The 18,918-nt window shown below is 45.6% G+C and overlaps 1 protein-coding gene, 8 non-coding genes and 2 pseudogenes across 9 annotated transcripts in view; all 11 read right to left on the bottom strand.

Annotated features, from left to right (window-relative positions):
- Positions 1-11,860, bottom strand: part of LOC129603520 (uncharacterized) — a 57,954-nt gene extending 46,094 nt beyond the window's left edge. Inside the window, exon 1 of the mRNA XM_055505131.1 lies at positions 7,092-11,860. Coding sequence (XP_055361106.1) covers positions 10,799-11,782 — 984 coding nt within the window. The 5' untranslated portion in view covers positions 11,783-11,860 and the 3' untranslated portion in view covers positions 7,092-10,798. The remainder of the gene's footprint in view (positions 1-7,091) is intronic.
- LOC114847878 (5S ribosomal RNA) lies at positions 529-647 on the bottom strand. The gene has a single exon (XR_003784309.1). It is a non-coding gene; the product is annotated as a 5S ribosomal RNA (ribosomal RNA).
- Positions 1,180-1,298, bottom strand: LOC114847881 (5S ribosomal RNA). Its single transcript, XR_003784312.1, has one exon. It is a non-coding gene; the product is annotated as a 5S ribosomal RNA (ribosomal RNA).
- Positions 1,834-1,952, bottom strand: LOC114847860 (5S ribosomal RNA). Its single transcript, XR_003784291.1, has one exon. It is a non-coding gene; the product is annotated as a 5S ribosomal RNA (ribosomal RNA).
- LOC114847854 (5S ribosomal RNA) lies at positions 2,489-2,607 on the bottom strand. The gene has a single exon (XR_003784286.1). It is a non-coding gene; the product is annotated as a 5S ribosomal RNA (ribosomal RNA).
- On the bottom strand, positions 3,146-3,264 carry LOC114847866 (5S ribosomal RNA). Its single transcript, XR_003784297.1, has one exon. It is a non-coding gene; the product is annotated as a 5S ribosomal RNA (ribosomal RNA).
- On the bottom strand, positions 3,800-3,918 carry LOC114847900 (5S ribosomal RNA; annotated as a pseudogene).
- LOC114847909 (5S ribosomal RNA) lies at positions 4,454-4,572 on the bottom strand (annotated as a pseudogene).
- On the bottom strand, positions 5,109-5,227 carry LOC114847904 (5S ribosomal RNA). The gene has a single exon (XR_003784314.1). It is a non-coding gene; the product is annotated as a 5S ribosomal RNA (ribosomal RNA).
- LOC114847863 (5S ribosomal RNA) lies at positions 5,764-5,882 on the bottom strand. The gene has a single exon (XR_003784294.1). It is a non-coding gene; the product is annotated as a 5S ribosomal RNA (ribosomal RNA).
- Positions 6,421-6,539, bottom strand: LOC114847865 (5S ribosomal RNA). Its single transcript, XR_003784296.1, has one exon. It is a non-coding gene; the product is annotated as a 5S ribosomal RNA (ribosomal RNA).
- Positions 11,861-18,918: the final 7,058 nt, after the last annotated feature.

The raw sequence follows: 18,918 nt of genomic DNA, 5'->3' as shown, positions 1-18,918 counted from the left end.
GAGAGTGACAGGAGCTCTTTTAAGCCGGGCAAGCCACGCCGTTGCATCCACTTGCCTGAATGTGGCGTTTATAAAGGACTTAGAGCATTTTGGGACCTACACAGAAGGTGGCCATTTTGGCCTAAAACACAATATCCCCTTTTTTGTATTTCGCTCTCCCTTTAAACAAAACAACTACAGAGAAGCCAAAATCATTACTTGTAATGTGTCACCGACCATAGGCATGAACTGTGAACAAAGCAAAAGCAGCACTGGGACTGAAAACAGAAAATTTTTGCAGGTAATAGCGTCTGTTGTCTAAGAACGATGCAATTATTGAGTTAACAAATAATTGAACAATCTAGGTGAAATGTGAAATACATAAAATAAAAGTAATAAAAAACACAAGATATTATTGCAGAACATACCTCATAAATCATACAATAACTGCATACAATAAGAAAGAAAACACTTTTCCCATAACACGGTGTAGTATATTGTGGACCTGAGCAAACAGCCCGCTCTGCTAGGGTTGATGAGAAATGTAAAAGCTTACAGCACCTGGTATTCCCAGGCGGTCTTCGATCCAAGTACTAACCAGGCCCGACACTGCTTAGCTTCAGAGATCAGACGAGATCAGGTGTGCTCAGGGTGGTATGGCCGTAAGCTAGAGCAGAGAGTGAAAGGAGCTCTTTTAAGCCGGGCAAGCCACGCCGTTGCATCCACTTGCCTGAATGTGGCGTTTATAAAGGTCTTAGAACATTTTGGGACATACACAGAAGGTGGCCATTTTGGCCTTAAACACAATATCCCCTTTTTTGTATTTCGCTCTCCCTTTAAACAAAACAACTAGAGAGAAGCCAAAATCATTACTTGTATTGTGTCACCGACCTTAGGCATGAACTGTGAACAAAGCAAAAGCAGCACTGTGACTGAAAACAGAAAATTCTTGCAGGTAATAGCGTCTGTTGTCTAAGAACGATGCAGTCATTGAGCTAACAAATAATTGAACAATCTAGGTGAAATGTCAAATACATAAAATAAAAGTAATAAAAAACACAAGATATTATTGCAGAAGATACCTCATAAATCATACAATAACTGCATACAATAAGAAAGAAAACACTTTTCCCATACGGTGCAGTATAATGTAGACATGAGCAAACAGCCCGCTCTGCTAGGGTTGAGGGGAAATGTAAAAGCTTACAGCACCTGGTATTCCCAGGCGGTCTCCCATCCAAGTACTAACCAGGCCTGACCCTGCTTAGCTTCGGAGATCAGACGAGTTCGGCCGTGCTCAGGGTGGTATGGCCGTAAGCGAGAGCAGAGAGTGACAGGAGCTCTTTTAAGCTTGGCAAGCCACGCCGTTGCATCCACTTGCCTGAATGTGGCGTTTATAAAGGTCTTAGAACATTTTGGGACGTACACAGAAGGTGGCCATTTTGGCCTTAAACACAATATCCCCTTTTTTGTATTTCGCTCTCCCTTTAATCAAAAGAACTAGAGAGAAGCCAAAATCATTACTTGTATTGTGTCACCGACCATAGGCATGAACTGTGAACAAAGCAAAAGCAGCACTGTGACTGAAAACAGAATATTTTAACAGGTAATAGCGTCTGTTGTCTAAGAACGATGCAATTATTGAGTTAACAAATAATTGAACAATTTAGGTGAAATGTCAAATACATAAAATACAAGAAATAAAAAACACAAGATAATAATTGCAGAAGATACCACATAAATCGTACAATAACTGCATACAATAAGAAAGAAAACACTTTCCCATAACACGGTGCAGTATAATGTGGACCTGAGCAAACAGCCCGCTCTGCTAGGGTTGAGGAGAAATGTAAAAGCTTACAGCACCTGGTATTCCCAGGCGGTCTCCCATCCAAGTACTAACCAGGCCCGACCCTGCTTAGCTTCGGAGATCAGACGAGATCGGGCGTGCTCAGGGTGGTATGGCCGTAAGCAAGAGCAGAGAGTGACAGGAGGACTTTTAAGCTTGGCAAGCCACGCCGTTGCATCCACTTGCCTGAATGTGGCGTTTATAAAGGACTTAGAACATTTTGGGACGTACACAGAAGGTGGCCATTTTGGCCTTAAACACAATATCCCCTTTTTTGTATTTCGCTCTCCCTTTAAACAAAACAACTAGAGAGAAGCCAAAATCATTACTTGTAATGTGTCACCAACCATAGGCATGAACTGTGAACAAAGCAAAAGCAGCACTGTGACTGAAAACACAATATTTTAACAGGTAATAGCGTCTGTTGTCTAAGAACGATGCAATTATTGAGTTAACAAATAATTGAACAATTTAGGTGAAATGTCAAATACATAAAATACAAGAAATAAAAAACACAAGATAATAATTGCAGAAGATACCACATAAATCGTACAATAACTGCATACAATAAGAAAGAAAACACTTTTCCCATAACACGGTGCAGTATAATGTGGACCTGAGCAAACAGCCCGCTCTGCTAGGGTTGAGGAGAAATGTAAAAGCTTACAGCACCTGGTATTCCCAGGCGGTCTCCCATCCAAGTACTAACCAGGCCCGACCCTGCTTAGCTTCGGAGATCAGACGAGATCGGGCGTGCTCAGGGTGGTATGGCCGTAAGCAAGAGCAGAGAGTGACAGGAGCTCTTTTAAGCTTGGCAAGCCACGCCGTTGCATCCACTTGCCTGAATGTGGCGTTTATAAAGGACTTAGAACATTTTGGGACGTACACAGAAGGTGGCCATTTTGGCCTTAAACACAATATCCCCTTTTTTGTATTTCGCTGTCCCTTTAAACAAAACAAATAGAGAGAAGCCAAAATCATTACTTGTAATGTGTCACCGACCATAGGCATGAACTGTGAACAAAGCAAAAGCAGCTCTGTGACTGAAAACAGAAAATTCTTGCAGGTAATAGCGTCTGTTGTCTTAGAACGATGCAGTCATTGAGCTAACAAATAATTGAACAATCTAGGTGAAATGTCAAATACATAAAATACAAGAAATAAAAAAACACAAGATAATAATTGCCGAGGATACCACATAAATCGTGCAATAACTGCATAGAATAAGAAAGAAAACACTTTTACCATAACACGGTGCAGTATATTGTAGACCTGAGCAAACAGCGTCTCCTGCTAGGGTTAAGGAGAAATGAAAAAAGCTCACAGCACCTGGTATTCCCAGGCGGTCTCCCATTCAAGTACTAACCAGGCCCGACACTGCTTGGCTTCCGAGATCAGACGAGATCGGGCGTGCTCAGGGTGGTATGGCCGTAAGCGACAGCAGAGAGTGACAGGAGCTCTTTTAAGCTTGGCAAGCCACGCCGTTGCATCCACTTGCCTGAATGTGGCGTTTATAAAGGACTTAGAACATTTTGGGACGTACACAGAAGGTGGCCATTTTGGCCTTAAACACAATATCCCCTTTTTCGTATTTCGCTCTCCTTTTAAACCAAACAAATAGAGAGAAGCCAAAGTCATTACTTGTAATGTCTCACCGACCATAGGCATGAACTGTGAACAAAGCAAAAGCAGCTCTGTGACTGAAAACAGAAAATTCTTGCAGGTAATAGCGTCTGTTGTCTAAGAACGATGCAATTATTGAGTTAACAAATAATTGAACAATTTAGGTGAAATGTCAAATACATAAAATACAAGTAATAAAAAACACAAGATATTATTGCAGAAGATACCTCATAAATCATACAATAACTGCATACAATAAGAAAGAAAACACTTTTCCCATAACACGGTGCAGTATAATGTGGACCTGAGCAAACAGCGCCCCCTGCTAGGGTTAAGGAGAAATGTAAAAGCTTACAGCAACTGGTATTCCCAGGCGGTCTCCTATCCAAGTACTAACTAGGCCCGACCGTGCTTGACTTTCGAGATCAGACGAGATCGGGCGTGCTCAGGGTGGTATGGCCGTAAGGAAGAGCAGAGAGTGACAGGAGCTCTTTTAAGCTTGGCAAGCCACGCCGTTGCATCCACTTGCCTGAATGTGGCGTTTATAAAGGACTTAGAACATTTTGGGACGTACACAGAAGGTGGCCATTTTGGCCTTAAACACAATGTCCCCTTTTTTATATTTCGATCTCCCTTTAAACAAAGAACCTGGGGAGAAGCCAAAATCATTACTTGTAATGTGTCACCGACCATAGGCATGAACTGTGAACAAAGCAAAAGCAGCACTGTGACCGAAAACAGAATATTTTGGCAAGTAATAGCGTCTGTTGTCTAAGAACGATTCAATTATTGAGTTAACAAATAATTGAACAATCTAAGTGAAATGTCAAATACATAAAACAGAAGTAATAAGAACAATAGGTATTAATTGCAGAGGATAGGTCATAAATCATATAATAACTGCATAGAATAAGAAAGAAAACACTTTTCCCATAACACGGTGCAGTATAATGTGGACCTGAGCAAACAGCCCGCTCTGCTAGTGTTGAGGAGAAATGTAAAATCTTACAGCACCTGGTATTCCCAGGGAGTCTCCCATACAAATCCTAACCAGGCCCGACCCTGCTTAGCTTCGGAGATCAGACGAGTTCGGCCGTGCTCAGGGTGGTATGGCCGTAAGCGAGAGCAGAGAGTGACAGGAGCTCTTTTAAGCTTGGCAAGCCACGCCGTTGCATCCACTTGCCTGAATGTGGCGTTTATAAAGGTCTTAGAACATTTTGGGACGTACACAGAAGGTGGCCATTTTGGCCTTAAACACAATATCCCCTTTTTTGTATTTCGCTCTCCCTTTAATCAAAAGAACTAGAGAGAAGCCAAAATCATTACTTGTATTGTGTCACCGACCATAGGCATGAACTGTGAACAAAGCAAAAGCAGCACTGTGACTGAAAACAGAATATTTTAACAGGTAATAGCGTCTGTTGTCTAAGAACGATGCAATTATTGAGTTAACAAATAATTGAACAATTTAGGTGAAATGTCAAATACATAAAATACAAGAAATAAAAAACACAAGATAATAATTGCAGAAGATACCACATAAATCGTACAATAACTGCATACAATAAGAAAGAAAACACTTTTCCCATAACACGGTGCAGTATAATGTGGACCTGAGCAAACAGCCCGCTCTGCTAGGGTTGAGGAGAAATGTAAAAGCTTACAGCACCTGGTATTCCCAGGCGGTCTCCCATCCAAGTACTAACCAGGCCCGACCCTGCTTAGCTTCGGAGATCAGACGAGATCGGGCGTGCTCAGGGTGGTATGGCCGTAAGCAAGAGCAGAGAGTGACAGGAGGACTTTTAAGCTTGGCAAGCCACGCCATTGCATCCACTTGCCTGAATGTGGCGTTTATAAAGGACTTAGAACATTTTGGGACGTACACAGAAGGTGGCCATTTTGGCCTTAAACACAATATCCCCTTTTTTGTATTTCGCTCTCCCTTTAAACAAAACAACTAGAGAGAAGCCAAAATCATTACTTGTAATGTGTCACCAACCATAGGCATGAACTGTGAACAAAGCAAAAGCAGCACTGTGACTGAAAACACAATATTTTAACAGGTAATAGCGTCTGTTGTCTAAGAACGATGCAATTATTGAGTTAACAAATAATTGAACAATTTAGGTGAAATGTCAAATACATAAAATACAAGAAATAAAAAACACAAGATAATAATTGCAGAAGATACCACATAAATCGTACAATAACTGCATACAATAAGAAAGAAAACACTTTTCCCATAACACGGTGCAGTATAATGTGGACCTGAGCAAACAGCCCGCTCTGCTAGGGTTGAGGAGAAATGTAAAAGCTTACAGCACCTGGTATTCCCAGGCGGTCTCCCATCCAAGTACTAACCAGGCCCGACCCTGCTTAGCTTCGGAGATCAGACAAGATCGGGCGTGCTCAGGGTGGTATGGCCGTAAGCAAGAGCAGAGAGTGACAGGAGCTCTTTTAAGCTTGGCAAGCCACGCCGTTGCATCCACTTGCCTGAATGTGGCGTTTATAAAGGACTTAGAACATTTTGGGACGTACACAGAAGGTGGCCATTTTGGCCTTAAACACAATATCCCCTTTTTTGTATTTCGCTGTCCCTTTAAACAAAACAAATAGAGAGAAGCCAAAATCATTACTTGTAATGTGTCACCGACCATAGGCATGAACTGTGAACAAAGCAAAAGCAGCTCTGTGACTGAAAACAGAAAATTCTTGCAGGTAATAGCGTCTGTTGTCTTAGAACGATGCAGTCATTGAGCTAACAAATAATTGAACAATCTAGGTGAAATGTCAAATACATAAAATACAAGAAATAAAAAAACACAAGATAATAATTGCCGAGGATACCACATAAATCGTGCAATAACTGCATAGAATAAGAAAGAAAACACTTTTACCATAACACGGTGCAGTATATTGTAGACCTGAGCAAACAGCGTCTCCTGCTAGGGTTAAGGAGAAATGAAAAAAGCTCACAGCACCTGGTATTCCCAGGCGGTCTCCCATTCAAGTACTAACCAGGCCCGACACTGCTTGGCTTCCGAGATCAGACGAGATCGGGCGTGCTCAGGGTGGTATGGCCGTAAGCGACAGCAGAGAGTGACAGGAGCTCTTTTAAGCTTGGCAAGCCACGCCGCTGCATCCACTTGCCTGAATGTGGCGTTTTTAAAGGACTTAGAACATTTTGGGACGTACACAGAAGGTGGCCATTTTGGCCTTAAACACAATATCCCCTTTTTTGTATTTCGCTGTCCCTTTAAACAAAACAAATAGAGAGAAGCCAAAATCATTACTTGTAATGTGTCACCGACCATAGGCATGAACTGTGAACAAAGCAAAAGCAGCACTATGACTGAAAACAGAAAATTCTTGCAGGTAATAGCGTCTGTTGTCTAAGAACGATGCAATTATTGAGATAACAAATAATTGAACAATCTAGGTGAAATGTCAAATACATAAAATACAAGTAATTGCCGTGTATTTTCTTTTTTCTTCTGGAACAGGCTGAGCTTTTAAACCTGCTTGTTCCTCTGCAGAGAGAACTGAGAGGTCGGAAAAGGTCCACTGTGTGCTACCAGCGGACCCACTGCGAAGCGCTCTGAAAAACCCCAGCCTGTGAAGGCCTGCTTATAACCACCACCTAAAGTCTTTCCACATGTCCAAATAAGGCTACTTGGAAGGTCCTGGCGCTGGGCCGTGTTATCTGTCCGGCTCCCAGATCCCTCTGGCCCAGCTTCAACCTCTCCGTTCCTTTCCCAGGTCGGCGTGACATTTTGAATAACTCAGATAACTATTGTTAGACAACAGATTCTGCGAACACAGACTCTGTGAACTCAGTTTAAGCAAACACACGAACCCATCTACTCTATGTATTTCTTTCATAAGCAATGATCAATTTTACTGCTAAAAGTAAATGTAAATGATATGATATGACAATGATACATAAATATACTACAAATCCCCTCCTCATGGGCATTTCAATGCCCATCAATCTTGAAAGCGAGCGGCCAAGAAAGCTCCTCTTTGACTCATCATGCTGCATTATATTAAATAGTCATGAACTTCAACATTAAGATGACACAGCAAAGTTAAAGATTCACAAAATCTGTAGTAAATAGAACACCTAAGCTCTTCTTTCAGCTCCAACAGGTGATCCTCCCACGCTGCCTGTAAACAAGTACATTCAATAACAAGCCTCACATTTTCATTCTACATTACACACACTACAGTGTCCTCTTTATCACAACAGATTCTTCACAGACTCCACACCCCCAACCACAGTCAATCATGAAGGTCTGTGCTCCCATGTCATCCAGCATCTGCAATTCAGCTCATGCACGGGCAAATTTAAACACCAGTGTATATCAACGATGCAGCTATGGGCGGCGCTCCGCCCACACCCTATAGCCGTGTTGGTCAGCGCAGCCCCACAATATTAGGTGGGTGAGGGTTGTTGGTGTAGCTGGAATTGGAATATTGGACTCTCCATCAGCTCCTTCGGCTCCATCGACTCCTCCTTCGGCCGTTACGGTTGTACTGGAAGTTGTGGCACTGCACCCTCTACGTTGTCCTTGGAACCTCATCTGATGCCCTGCCTTTCTGCTAGCGACCCAGTTAGCCCAGCTTGCCTTCACGTTGAACACAGAGTCCCTCATTTCTGGACTGTTCAGTGCTCCAGCACACTTCTGCTGCACCATCCTCTGTTCCCCCTCAGACTGGTGCTCCAGCTGTGACCTGAGAGCTGATAGCTGAGAGGCAGAAAGATCTGCACTATAGTGCAGCATAAACCATCCTACAGAGCTAGGGTTAGGGTTAGGCTGAACAGAACATATAGTTTGCTTTTTGTTCCAGGTCGTCGCTGTAGAAATCAAAAGATCAGAGAATATAAAAACCTACAGTCGTAGCAGGTCATAAGACACACCCTCCTCTGATACTGAAGTAACCTGTGGATGGAGGTTAAGAGTGGGAGAGAAGTTGGTTAGGAAAGAGGTTAGGAAAGAAAATTAGTTTAAAAGAGATGTTTATGCTGACACAGTTTCTCCACTGCTGCTCTGTGTAGAGAGAAAGGTTGAAGTTGTGAGCTTCCTGTGTGCAACAACACACTGAGATGCAGAATGAAAATTGTTAAACCCTCATTATATAAAATCAACAACAATAAAACATCATCGACACGTGTCATGGTCAGTCCGTAGAGCATATATCAGTCAGTCATGTCATGAGCTCAGGGTTTTTATCATGCACGTGAGCTAAGAGAGAAACTCTTGCTCTATGAGAACTATAATTTAGAAAGGCTAGCCTGTGACCTTGTTCTGCTAAATGAGTCAGCAGTGTCACTCAGGGCCCATCAGTGATCCGGAGTTTGATCTTCTTCGTCCTCTTCTTTCCTGCAATGGAACAACACAGCTTTCCTGCGTATATTAATCATCTGTTTCACATAGAAACTTGGTTGATGCATTAAACACCATTTCGTCACGTAAAGCTTCGTGCAATGTTAGTCTATGCATATTTTTACAAGCTACACACTGAAATGCAATGTTCACAGTACTTTTTCATCCCTCTATTGTCATTGTCACATTTACACTTTCCTTTTCATTCACTCCTTGACTTCCCTTAACTCCTTTCCTCCCTCACATACCCTGCTCCTGTCACTTTTCCTATCACTCCACAATGAGTCCCGCTGTGAGATCATACTCCTCTGTAGCGTAAGCTATTTACAGTATATACCAAATCAAATTTTGTGCCAACTCGACCACAACCTTTCTCCCATGGATTAAGTTCACCAACTTGGGATAAAACACAACAGAAACAGAATAGTCCATTCTCACAGCAGATGCTACACACACAAGTTCACCAGTTACTAAGGACCGACATAAAGCAATAATCAAAACAATTTTTTACAATACATTTTCCCCCCTCAATAGACAGATAACTGTCCATTGAATTTGAAGCCAATTAAATCACTAAATTAAGATGGGTGGATAAAAGAACACTAGCAAAACCCAAAAAAGTTATTTCCTACACTTATTTATCCTACGTATCCTCCGTATCCTTACCAGGGATCATCATCAATCCCTGAATAAAACTGAGTGAACTTAAGGACGAAGTCAATAGAAGGAACAAGAATGTTTAGACCTTAATAACTACAACATCAACACGAACTAATCTTATTAGGAACACAGAATCACTGAGTTGTAGGAAACCTTATTGAATTCAAGAAGCACTGCAGATGCATGCATTAAGTGACTTTATGACAAAATAATAAGCTGAATCCTCACAAACTATCAGAAATGACACATTGGACGGTAACACAACCTAGTGAACTGTTGGAAACGCAAAGCTGTACCCTAGAAATTCAAACAACCCTACAATTATTGCTACATCTAATTATAATTCCCCTGTGACTGTCAGAGTTTGTAGTGATAACAAAACAGCTTTGGACGATAACTGAAGTATTGTAACCTATTAAAGAAAGTCCATACAAACCCACATACAGTTAAACCTCTTGGAGGATAAAGCACCGTCACTGTTGCTGCTCAGTCTCTTCCCCAGACCTCCTCCTTTCATGCCGTAAAGAACACCACAGCCCTGTCACATTTGTTTAAGGCCTGCAGACTGATGACATCTATGTTAACTGTTTAGCAAAAGAATGGAAAGAAAAAATGAACTGAGACCTGGTTTACACATTTGCTAAATGTGTACTAGTTTACATATTGTAGGGATCAAACTGCTGTTTACTGTATGAAGGAAACATTTACACTCTCCTCATTCCCTTTTTAGCTGATTGACCACCTCAGATACTTTACTCACTTTATGGTATATGGGAGGCACTTCCTACAGTGTTGAGGCTTGTCTATGAAACTTTCTCACCTCAATAATGTGAATGAGTCTTTTCCAATATCATGAGACAACTGTCTACAGTTGGTGTTAGTTGGAGAGATGAAATGAGGCATGTCTCAAAGTCTGGTGCACACAGTCTCTTCATCCACATACTTCACCTTCACATTGTTTTTAACACCGTCAACCACTGAGCATCAGGTGGAGCATTTGTCAGCAGAGTGATTGAATTGGGAACTTTATCTTGAAATATTCTCTATACCTTTGTCTTTCCCTTGCCTAATAAACTTGGCATATTTTTTAATTTTTGAATCTTTTGGCAGGTTTAAGGACTAAGTCATTCTCACCAGCCCGACTTGTTTATTTTGTTTCCCAATTTTAGAGATTTGTCTGAGTCTCAAAGTACTAAAGTGTGCAGCAAGGTGAAGTCACAGATTCAGAGGCCTCTGGCTTTTTGGCTTTTGATGGAGCCCATCAACAAAGTTCATGAATCCTGCAGGTGTCTGGTCCTCTCTAGTACCCAGTTGAGTGGCCTCCACATTGATCAGCGGACCCCTTTGGTCTAGGCACTCCTCGTGAGCCTCGTAGACAATCAAAGCAATGGCTTCTTACGTGACCAGTCTTCCCACAGCAGTAGCATCTCACGCCTCCTCTGTGGCTGCCTCCTGTTCCTCTGCCTTTGTCTGCAGGGAACCCTCCTCTCCTCATAGGAGGTCGTCTTGTCCACCCTCCTGGTAGAATGTACATCACCTGAGGTGTGGCCATGCCTGGTGGTGTAGGTGGGGTCTGAGGCACGCTGGCTGGTTGAGCAGACACCATCCTCGTCTCTCTTTTCTCCCCCTCTTCTCGCTGCTGCTGGCGTGTTGCTTCTTTCACTGCCTTCTTTGCCTGCTTCTGACGCAGCTCAACAGCATGAATCACATGCTCAGTTATTTGTTCTAGTGACAAGTTGCAAAGTCCCACAGTGTCAGTCAGATCATTCTGATCTGGTCTTGAAGGCCAGGGCAGATTTTGACGCTTTGCCCCTTTGACCAGCGGAGGAAGTCCATCAGAAACCTCATTTACCCGTTCGTCACCCACACACACTGATTCCTCATCTGACTCAGCCCACAGTGATCTAACTGCTCTGTCACGCAGATCACTTTCACTGCAGGAATTTCCAATTGAAATTTTCTCTGTTTTTAAATAAATGTCGGGCAGTTCTAACAACTCATCCCTTTTCACTGCCCTGTCTGTCCCTTCTAGATCAGCTACAGGGTGAACTGGCTTCTTTGTCCGTAATGGTTTTGTTTCTTCTGCATCCGTCTGGGACGCATCTGAAAGAGACTTAATTATAGAGATCTGATTAATTTGATTATCACCACATTGAGTCGTCTTTTTGCTCATCATTTTTGCACAGTTGATAAACAATTGCAACACTGCATTTTCTTTTTCCCGTTTAAGGCCTCGCTTTACAGATTTGTCTTTTATCTTATAGGTTTTTATAAAACCCTGCATCTCTGCACACTGCCTCAGATCAAATGTCCCCTCTGAAGGCCAGGGCGACGTGGATTCCTGTGTCTGCTTGCTCCATTTGTGTGAGCATTTCTGAATTTCTTTCATCAACACCTCGACTGGAGACATGTTCCCATCCACAGATCTCATTATTAAATATGTATCTTTACTGAAAATATGATTTAAATCCCTAATTACACCTAATTATACTTGTAACTGAACTAATCCCAATAAGTGTTCATAACTGAAGTAAGTTCCCTGTCTTTACGACCCCTAGTTAGTGAAAAGCAACATAGATATTAAACAGTTAAATTGTAATTTGACGCTCTTCCTTTCTGGGTATCTTGGTTTTACCTCTGTTTTAAGCAACTGGCCCGATAATCATTCCTAGTGACTGTTGAGCTGATGAGTTTTGATTTGTTCTGAATAAAAGAGTAAGTCTGATGCAAAGATAAACCAACCCACTGCAGAAACGCCCACTTCAGAGCAACTCCTGAAGCAAAATTATAAGCGTCTTATTGGAGCTGATCATGTGCTTTGTTTATATTACTAGGTTTACACAAAATCAGCATAATTGAAACACTTGATTTAACGTGATAGTGATGTCACATGCTGTGCCTAACCCACATTAGGTCACAAATGGTGGTCTTGCTCATGAGAATGCAGCTGCTACAGCCGCGTAAGCAAAAAAAAAGACCTTTGATATAAATGGAGGAATGTTTATTAACTTTGCCCAAATAACCTAGTTAACCTAGAACCAGACAAAAATCAACACGCTGCAGACCACTACTAGTCCACTAGCATGTAAATCGCATTAACCCCTTCTTGTGGTTCTGTTCTAACCTACTGTATTACTAACATTTATTCTCACCTAATACTAACCAGGCACTAATAGTCTATACATACATACATCTGATCTGAAAAGTTGGTGAAAACTCAGGGGAGGGGTGAGGCGGAGCCTCAGACAGATGGAGGCTCGAAAGTCTTTGTACTTCCAGTGTGCTCTTAGAGAAGCACACTTCTTACGGTTCTGAGCCAATTTAGACGCGTTAGTGTTACAGTAAAATTCCTTCCTCTTCAAACGACGTAGTAAACGTTTTGAAGTTTATCTGCTGTCCGTTACAATAATAGTAATATTAGGAACAAAACTAAGGCTTTACTGCAGTCTGCCAACTATGTGTCTATGTCTCTCCAATGCACACTCACACACACACCCACACCCGAGCCTACTGCTAGGACTAGTACGACACACACACACACCCTTGAGCTTAATGCTCTGAGCAGTAAAACACACGCACACACACACACACTTCTCTCTCTCTGGAGCGTAAACAACAGAAGAGGCACACAGCTGACGCCTCCACACCCAATTCAGAGACTGCGCCTCAACTCCCCCCTTTTTTATTATTTTAATAAACAAAGCAGTCGCGGTCTTCACACTCCGAGACCAGCTTGACCACTCCCAACCACAGTGCGGACACGTCGTCACCAAAAATGCACTAAAATACTCAGATTATGTCAAAATGATTATTAAATTACAAAGAAAGGTGAACACCATATAGGACAATCAAAAATGTTAAAGTATTAAACAACAACAAAAATTAAACCCAACTTTGTGTCGCCACCTGGCACCAAGCCAACGGCTCCCCCCAACCATCTGAAGACACACACGTATGAGGAGCGGGGATCTGTCTCTAGTCCACACACACACACACACACACTCACTCCCCCGCCCTCCTGCTCTCTTTTCCTCTCTCTCTCACACACACACACTCCTTCTGCACCAGAGGAGTAGAGGAGCCGCTGTCAACCCAGCCTACTCAAATTTAAATCAGCAACAAGCAACTATTACGCCGTTTAACTTCACATACGTATATACACAAATACACACTTGATTAAACTTCATACACTATTGCCAGCACACTTCATCTTCATATGCATATCACAGAAAGCCTTTTACCGGTTTCCCTATGTGTCATGGACTCAGTCACTGCACCATTGTTTATGTTCATTTCCGGTTTTATGTTATTGTCACTTCCTGCCTCAGCCATTATTAGTTACTGCCAGCTTTACTTCCTGCTCCAGACCACACACCTGTTCCCCATCTAACCATCAATGGCCACTACTTAAGCACCACCTCTCACACCAACCGGTTGCCAGATTGCCTATGTGCATTAGTCAGCAATCCAGCGTTTATCCTCATGTCCTTGAACCCGTGTATGACCTCGCTTCTCCTGACCCTGATTCTCGTCTCATCTATGATCCTGCCTTGCCGTGAGTTTGACCCTAGCCTGCCTTGTGACCACCGCTTGTCTAAACCCTGTCTGTACTGTACCTGCCTGATCTGTGTATTGACCTTCGCCTGCCTGACCACGAATTAAGTAAACTGTGTTACCACTCAAGCCTTGTCTTCGCTGTGCATGTGGGTCCGCTACCTCGGAAGCCGTGACAGTACAATCTGGCCAAACATGGACCCAGCCAGTGCCGAGACCATCCGGACCGAGCTCCAAGCCCAGGCGGAACGGATCCGCAAACAAGAGGAACAGACCGGAGTGCTGCTCCAGGAGTTAGCTCAGCACGCGGCGCGACAAGAGGCGCAGGTAAATGCGTACGAGGAACAACTGAAGCTACTTACCCAGCAACTCGCCGCGGGACTGACGCCGGCGCCCGCTCCAGCTGTGCCAGTCGCTCCGACTCCCCGTCCTCCTGCACCGAACGTTCATCTGGGGGCTCCAGCACGCTTCTCCGGAGACTCAGGTGACTGCCGAGCGTTTATCACACAGTGTGAGATCCAGTTTGAGCTGCACGCGCCGGACTTCCCCACCGAGCGAGCCAAGGTGGCGTACGCCGTTTCCCACTTGTCGGGCAGAGCAGAGCTGTGGGCAACGGCCGAATGGCAGAATAACTCCGCCTGCCTGAGCACTTTCGCTGCCTTTTCCCAAGCGCTGAAGCGCATTTTCCAAGAGGTAACGCCGGGACGCGAAGCCGCCCAGCGACTAACGAGTATCCGTCAGGGCGACCGACCCGCGGCGGCTTACGCCATCGAGTTCCGCACACTAGCTGCGGAGGCGGGGTGGGACTCCACCGCTTTGATCGACGTGTTCCTAGCAGGATTGGCGCGGCGGGTCAAGAACAGCCTGGCGGCCACCGAGCTTCCATCTGAGTTGGACGAGGTCATCGCGCTCGCCATCAAGGTGGACCGTCGGTTGTGGAGCAGTGACCGCGAACGCAGGGAGAAGGAGCGAGCCACACTTCCCCGCCACCCTCGACCACCGCCTCGCAGTGCGGCGGCTCCACCCAATCTGGCGGTACGAGGGATTCCCGCAGCCGACCGCGCGTCGGACCACGCCCCATGCCCCGGGATTGGTGGGGCCCACAGAAGCGGTTACGTCAGGATCCACCGGCGAACCAATGGAGGTGGGGCGGATTCGGTTACCCGAGGCCGAGAAGAGCCGCAGACGGGCACTCGGGCTGTGCTTGTATTGCGGCCAGCCTGGCCACATCGCTGTATCGTGCCCAGTAAAAGCCCCCGCTCACCACTAGGCCGGAGGATAGTGGTGAGCCAGTCTTCTATGTGTCATGCCTCCGCCCGACCCATGCCCACCGTCACCTTATCCGTGAAATCCCAGTCTGTCCAGCAAGCGGTCCTGGTGGACTCAGGTGCTGACACCAGCCTCATGGACTCCAGACTTGTGAGACGGCTAGGTGTTAGCACGGTTCCCCTGCCCGCCTCGATGGAAGCAACAGCCTTGGATGGGCACCGGCTGTGGAGGGTGACTCACTGCACCGGCCCTGTAACGTTGACATTTGCTGATGGCCACTCCGAGCAGATTCACTTCCACGTGGTCGAGTCCTCCTATCACCCAGTCGTTCTTGGATACACCTGGCTTCGCCGACACAACCCCCGTCTCGACTGGAGGACCGGAGAGGTGGTGGAGTGGGGTTCCAGCTGCCGCGATTCGTGTTTCGGGGCAGGGTCCGAGACCACGGCAGAACCATCCCCGGAGTCCAGCATGGAGGAGATCGATCTGTCTGAGGTACCATCCTGTTATCACGACCTCCAAGCAGTCTTCAGCAAGGTCAGGGCCACCAGCCTGCCGCCGCATCGAGCACACGACTGTGCGATCAATCTTCGCCCCGGAACCACGCCACCCAAGAGCAGACTATACCAGCTCTCCGCTCCAGAACGTCAAGCCATGACGGCGTATATCAACCAGGCTCTGGCCGCTGGACTCATCCGGCCATCCTCCTCGCCGGCGGGGGCCGGGTTCTTCTTTGTGGGGAAGAAGGACGGGTCCCTGCGACCATGCATTGATTACCGGGGGCTTAACGCCATTACCGTTCGGGACTCCTACCCCTTACCCTTGCTCTCGTCCGCGTTCGAGCTCCTAGCCGACGCCAAGGTCTTCACCAAGCTTGACCTGAGGAATGCTTACCATCTAGTGCGCATCAGAGAGGGGGATGAGTGGAAGACGGCCTTTAATACCCCCACCGGGCACTATGAATATCTAGTCATGCCTTTTGGACTCACCAACGCGCCGGCCGTCTTCCAGGCGCTGGTGAACGACGTGCTAAGTTCCATGCTTAATGTGTTTGTTTTCGTCTATTTAGACGACATCCTGGTATTTTCTCGGAGCGAAGAGGAACATCGTGATCATGTACGCCAGGTCCTGAGGAAGCTGCTGGAGCACCGGTTATACGTCAAGGCAGAAAAGTGCGAGTTCCATGTCACCACCATCTCATTTCTAGGTTTCGTGATCTCCCCGGAGGGGATTCAGATGGACCCTGCCAAGACCCAGGCTGTGACAGAGTGGCCCGTACCCCAGTCTCGTCGGGACGTCCAACGGTTCTTGGGGTTTGCAAATTTCTATAGGCGGTTTATCCGCCGCTTCAGTGCAATAGCTTCCCCCCTTCATGCTCTCACCTCCCCCAGGACAGCCTTCCAGTGGACCCCAGAAGCCAATCGGGCGTTTCTCCAGCTCAAGGCCAGTTTCACCTCAGCTCCGGTGCTGCGGATGCCGGACCCAGCTCGTCAGTTCGTGGTGGAGGTGGATGCATCTGACTCCGGCGTGGGGGCTGTACTATCTCAGCGGGACCCCGAAGGTGGGCGACTGCATCCATGTGCCTTCTTGTCCCGTAAACTCTCCCCTGCAGAGCGTAACTACGACATAGGTAACCGGGAACTACTCGCGGTCAAGGTGGCACTGGAGGAGTGGCGTCACTGGCTCGAGGGCGCCGAGCAGCCATTCCTGGTGTTCACTGACCATAAAAATCTGGAGTATATCAATACCGCCAAGCGGCTGAACTCCCGCCAAGCCCGTTGGTCCTTGTTCTTTTCTCGCTTCAACTTCCACCTCTCCTACCGTCCAGGGTCAAAGAATACCAAGCCGGACGCCCTATCCCGGGTCCACGAGTCAGGAGAGGAGGTGGAGACGCCGTTAACCATTGTCGTGTATTTTGATGTTCCGACATTGTTAGAGAGTTCACACAGACTCAACTTTTATGCTCAAATTAACACATGAATTTATTACATAGAATGAAATAGTACAATCACAGAATAATCATGAGAGAGGTGGTGGCCGAATTCACCCGCTTGTTCTTCTGCAGAAAGAACTGAGAGGTCGAAAAAGGTCAGCTGGGTGTCTGCAGCAGACCCTCTGCGAAGCACTCTAAGAAACATCTCCCAATGCCCACTTTTTAAAGCTGTGTTGTTTATGCAACCAGCGAGTGCCTACGTGTCCATCGAAAGTCCATGTTTACTCAGCTGCAGCAGTTTATTTGTTTTAGTGGCCAACCTGACACCACGGTCAATTTGACATTTGTTGCAATGGACAGAAATAACTCCATAGGAGGAACAGAATTTACCACAAACTTTCCCCCTCAATGGACAGACAAATGTCCATTAAAGCTAAGCCCAATTTACTTTACTGCCTTAAACCAGTGATAAGCACTAGCAAGGTCCCAACCCATTTTAAGTGTCGTTTAACCTTAGCAATGTGGACACATAAATCACTTAAAATAGCCAAATTTATCCTACTGCTAATACAGGACTTTTCAGGGCAGCCAGCTTGATGACCTCCGAACATTTCACAGGTGAATCCGGTACCTGCCTCTAAAAATAAACACAAAAACAAATTACTGACAAGTTTACAAACACACTTGGACCATTTTTACTAAACATCAATCTTAGGGTTCCCCATTTCCCCCTCTGATACTTTAACACAGTGGTTCAGATGATACCAGGTGGGGGAGCCTTTAACTTGAACTTCTCTTGAGGTCGTCTTGACCAACATGTTGGGACCTTCTTGTCGGGCATGGTCCCACGTTCTCCTAAAACCCCTTGATATACACCGGATCCCCAGGTTTCAACTTCAGCTCCAGCTCGTCCTTTGCCTAGGACGTCTCTTTTTGCCTAGGCTCTTCTTTCAGCTCCAACAGGTGATCCTCACACGCAGCAACAGTCAGTCTTGAAGGTCTGTGCTGCCACGTCGTTCCGCCTCCTATAGATGTGTTGGTCCGCGCAGCCCCACAATATTAGGTGGGTGAGAAGTCTTGGTCTAGCTGGAATTGGTTTAATTGGACTCTCCATCGGCTCCTTCGGCTCCAGTGGCTCCTTCCATCATGGTTGTTCTGGAAGTTGTGGCACTGCACCCTCTGCGTTGTCCTGGGAAGCCCATCTGATGCCTAGCCTCTCTGCTAGCCGACCCAGTTGGCCCAGCTCACTTGTGGCCCTCACACCAAGTCACTCGCTTCCAGACTGTCCAGGGCTTCAGCACTCCTCTGCTGCGTCATCCTCTGTCCCCCTCAGACTGGTGCTCCAGCTTGACCTGAGAGCTGATAGCTGAGAGGCAGAAAGCTCTGCACCATAGTGCAGCATAAACCATCCTACAGAGCTAGGGTTAGAGTGAATAGAACATATGGTTTACTTTTTGTCCCAGGCCGTCGTGTAGAAATCAGAAAATGCAAGAATATAAAATAACCAATTTGTAGCAGGTCAGAAGATAGAAGACCCTCTTCTGATACTGAAGTAACCTGTGGACAGAGGTTAGGGGTAGGAGAGAAATTGGTTCGGTTAGGCAAGAAAATCAGTTTAAGCGAGGTGTTTATGCTGACACAGTTTCTCCACTGCTGCTCCGCCT

Source organism: Betta splendens, chromosome 21, assembly GCF_900634795.4.
Source record: "Betta splendens chromosome 21, fBetSpl5.4, whole genome shotgun sequence".
Lineage (NCBI taxonomy): Eukaryota > Metazoa > Chordata > Actinopteri > Anabantiformes > Osphronemidae > Betta > Betta splendens.
The sequence above is the reverse complement of the archived record's forward strand: the minus strand, read 5'-3'. Positions and strand labels throughout refer to the sequence as shown.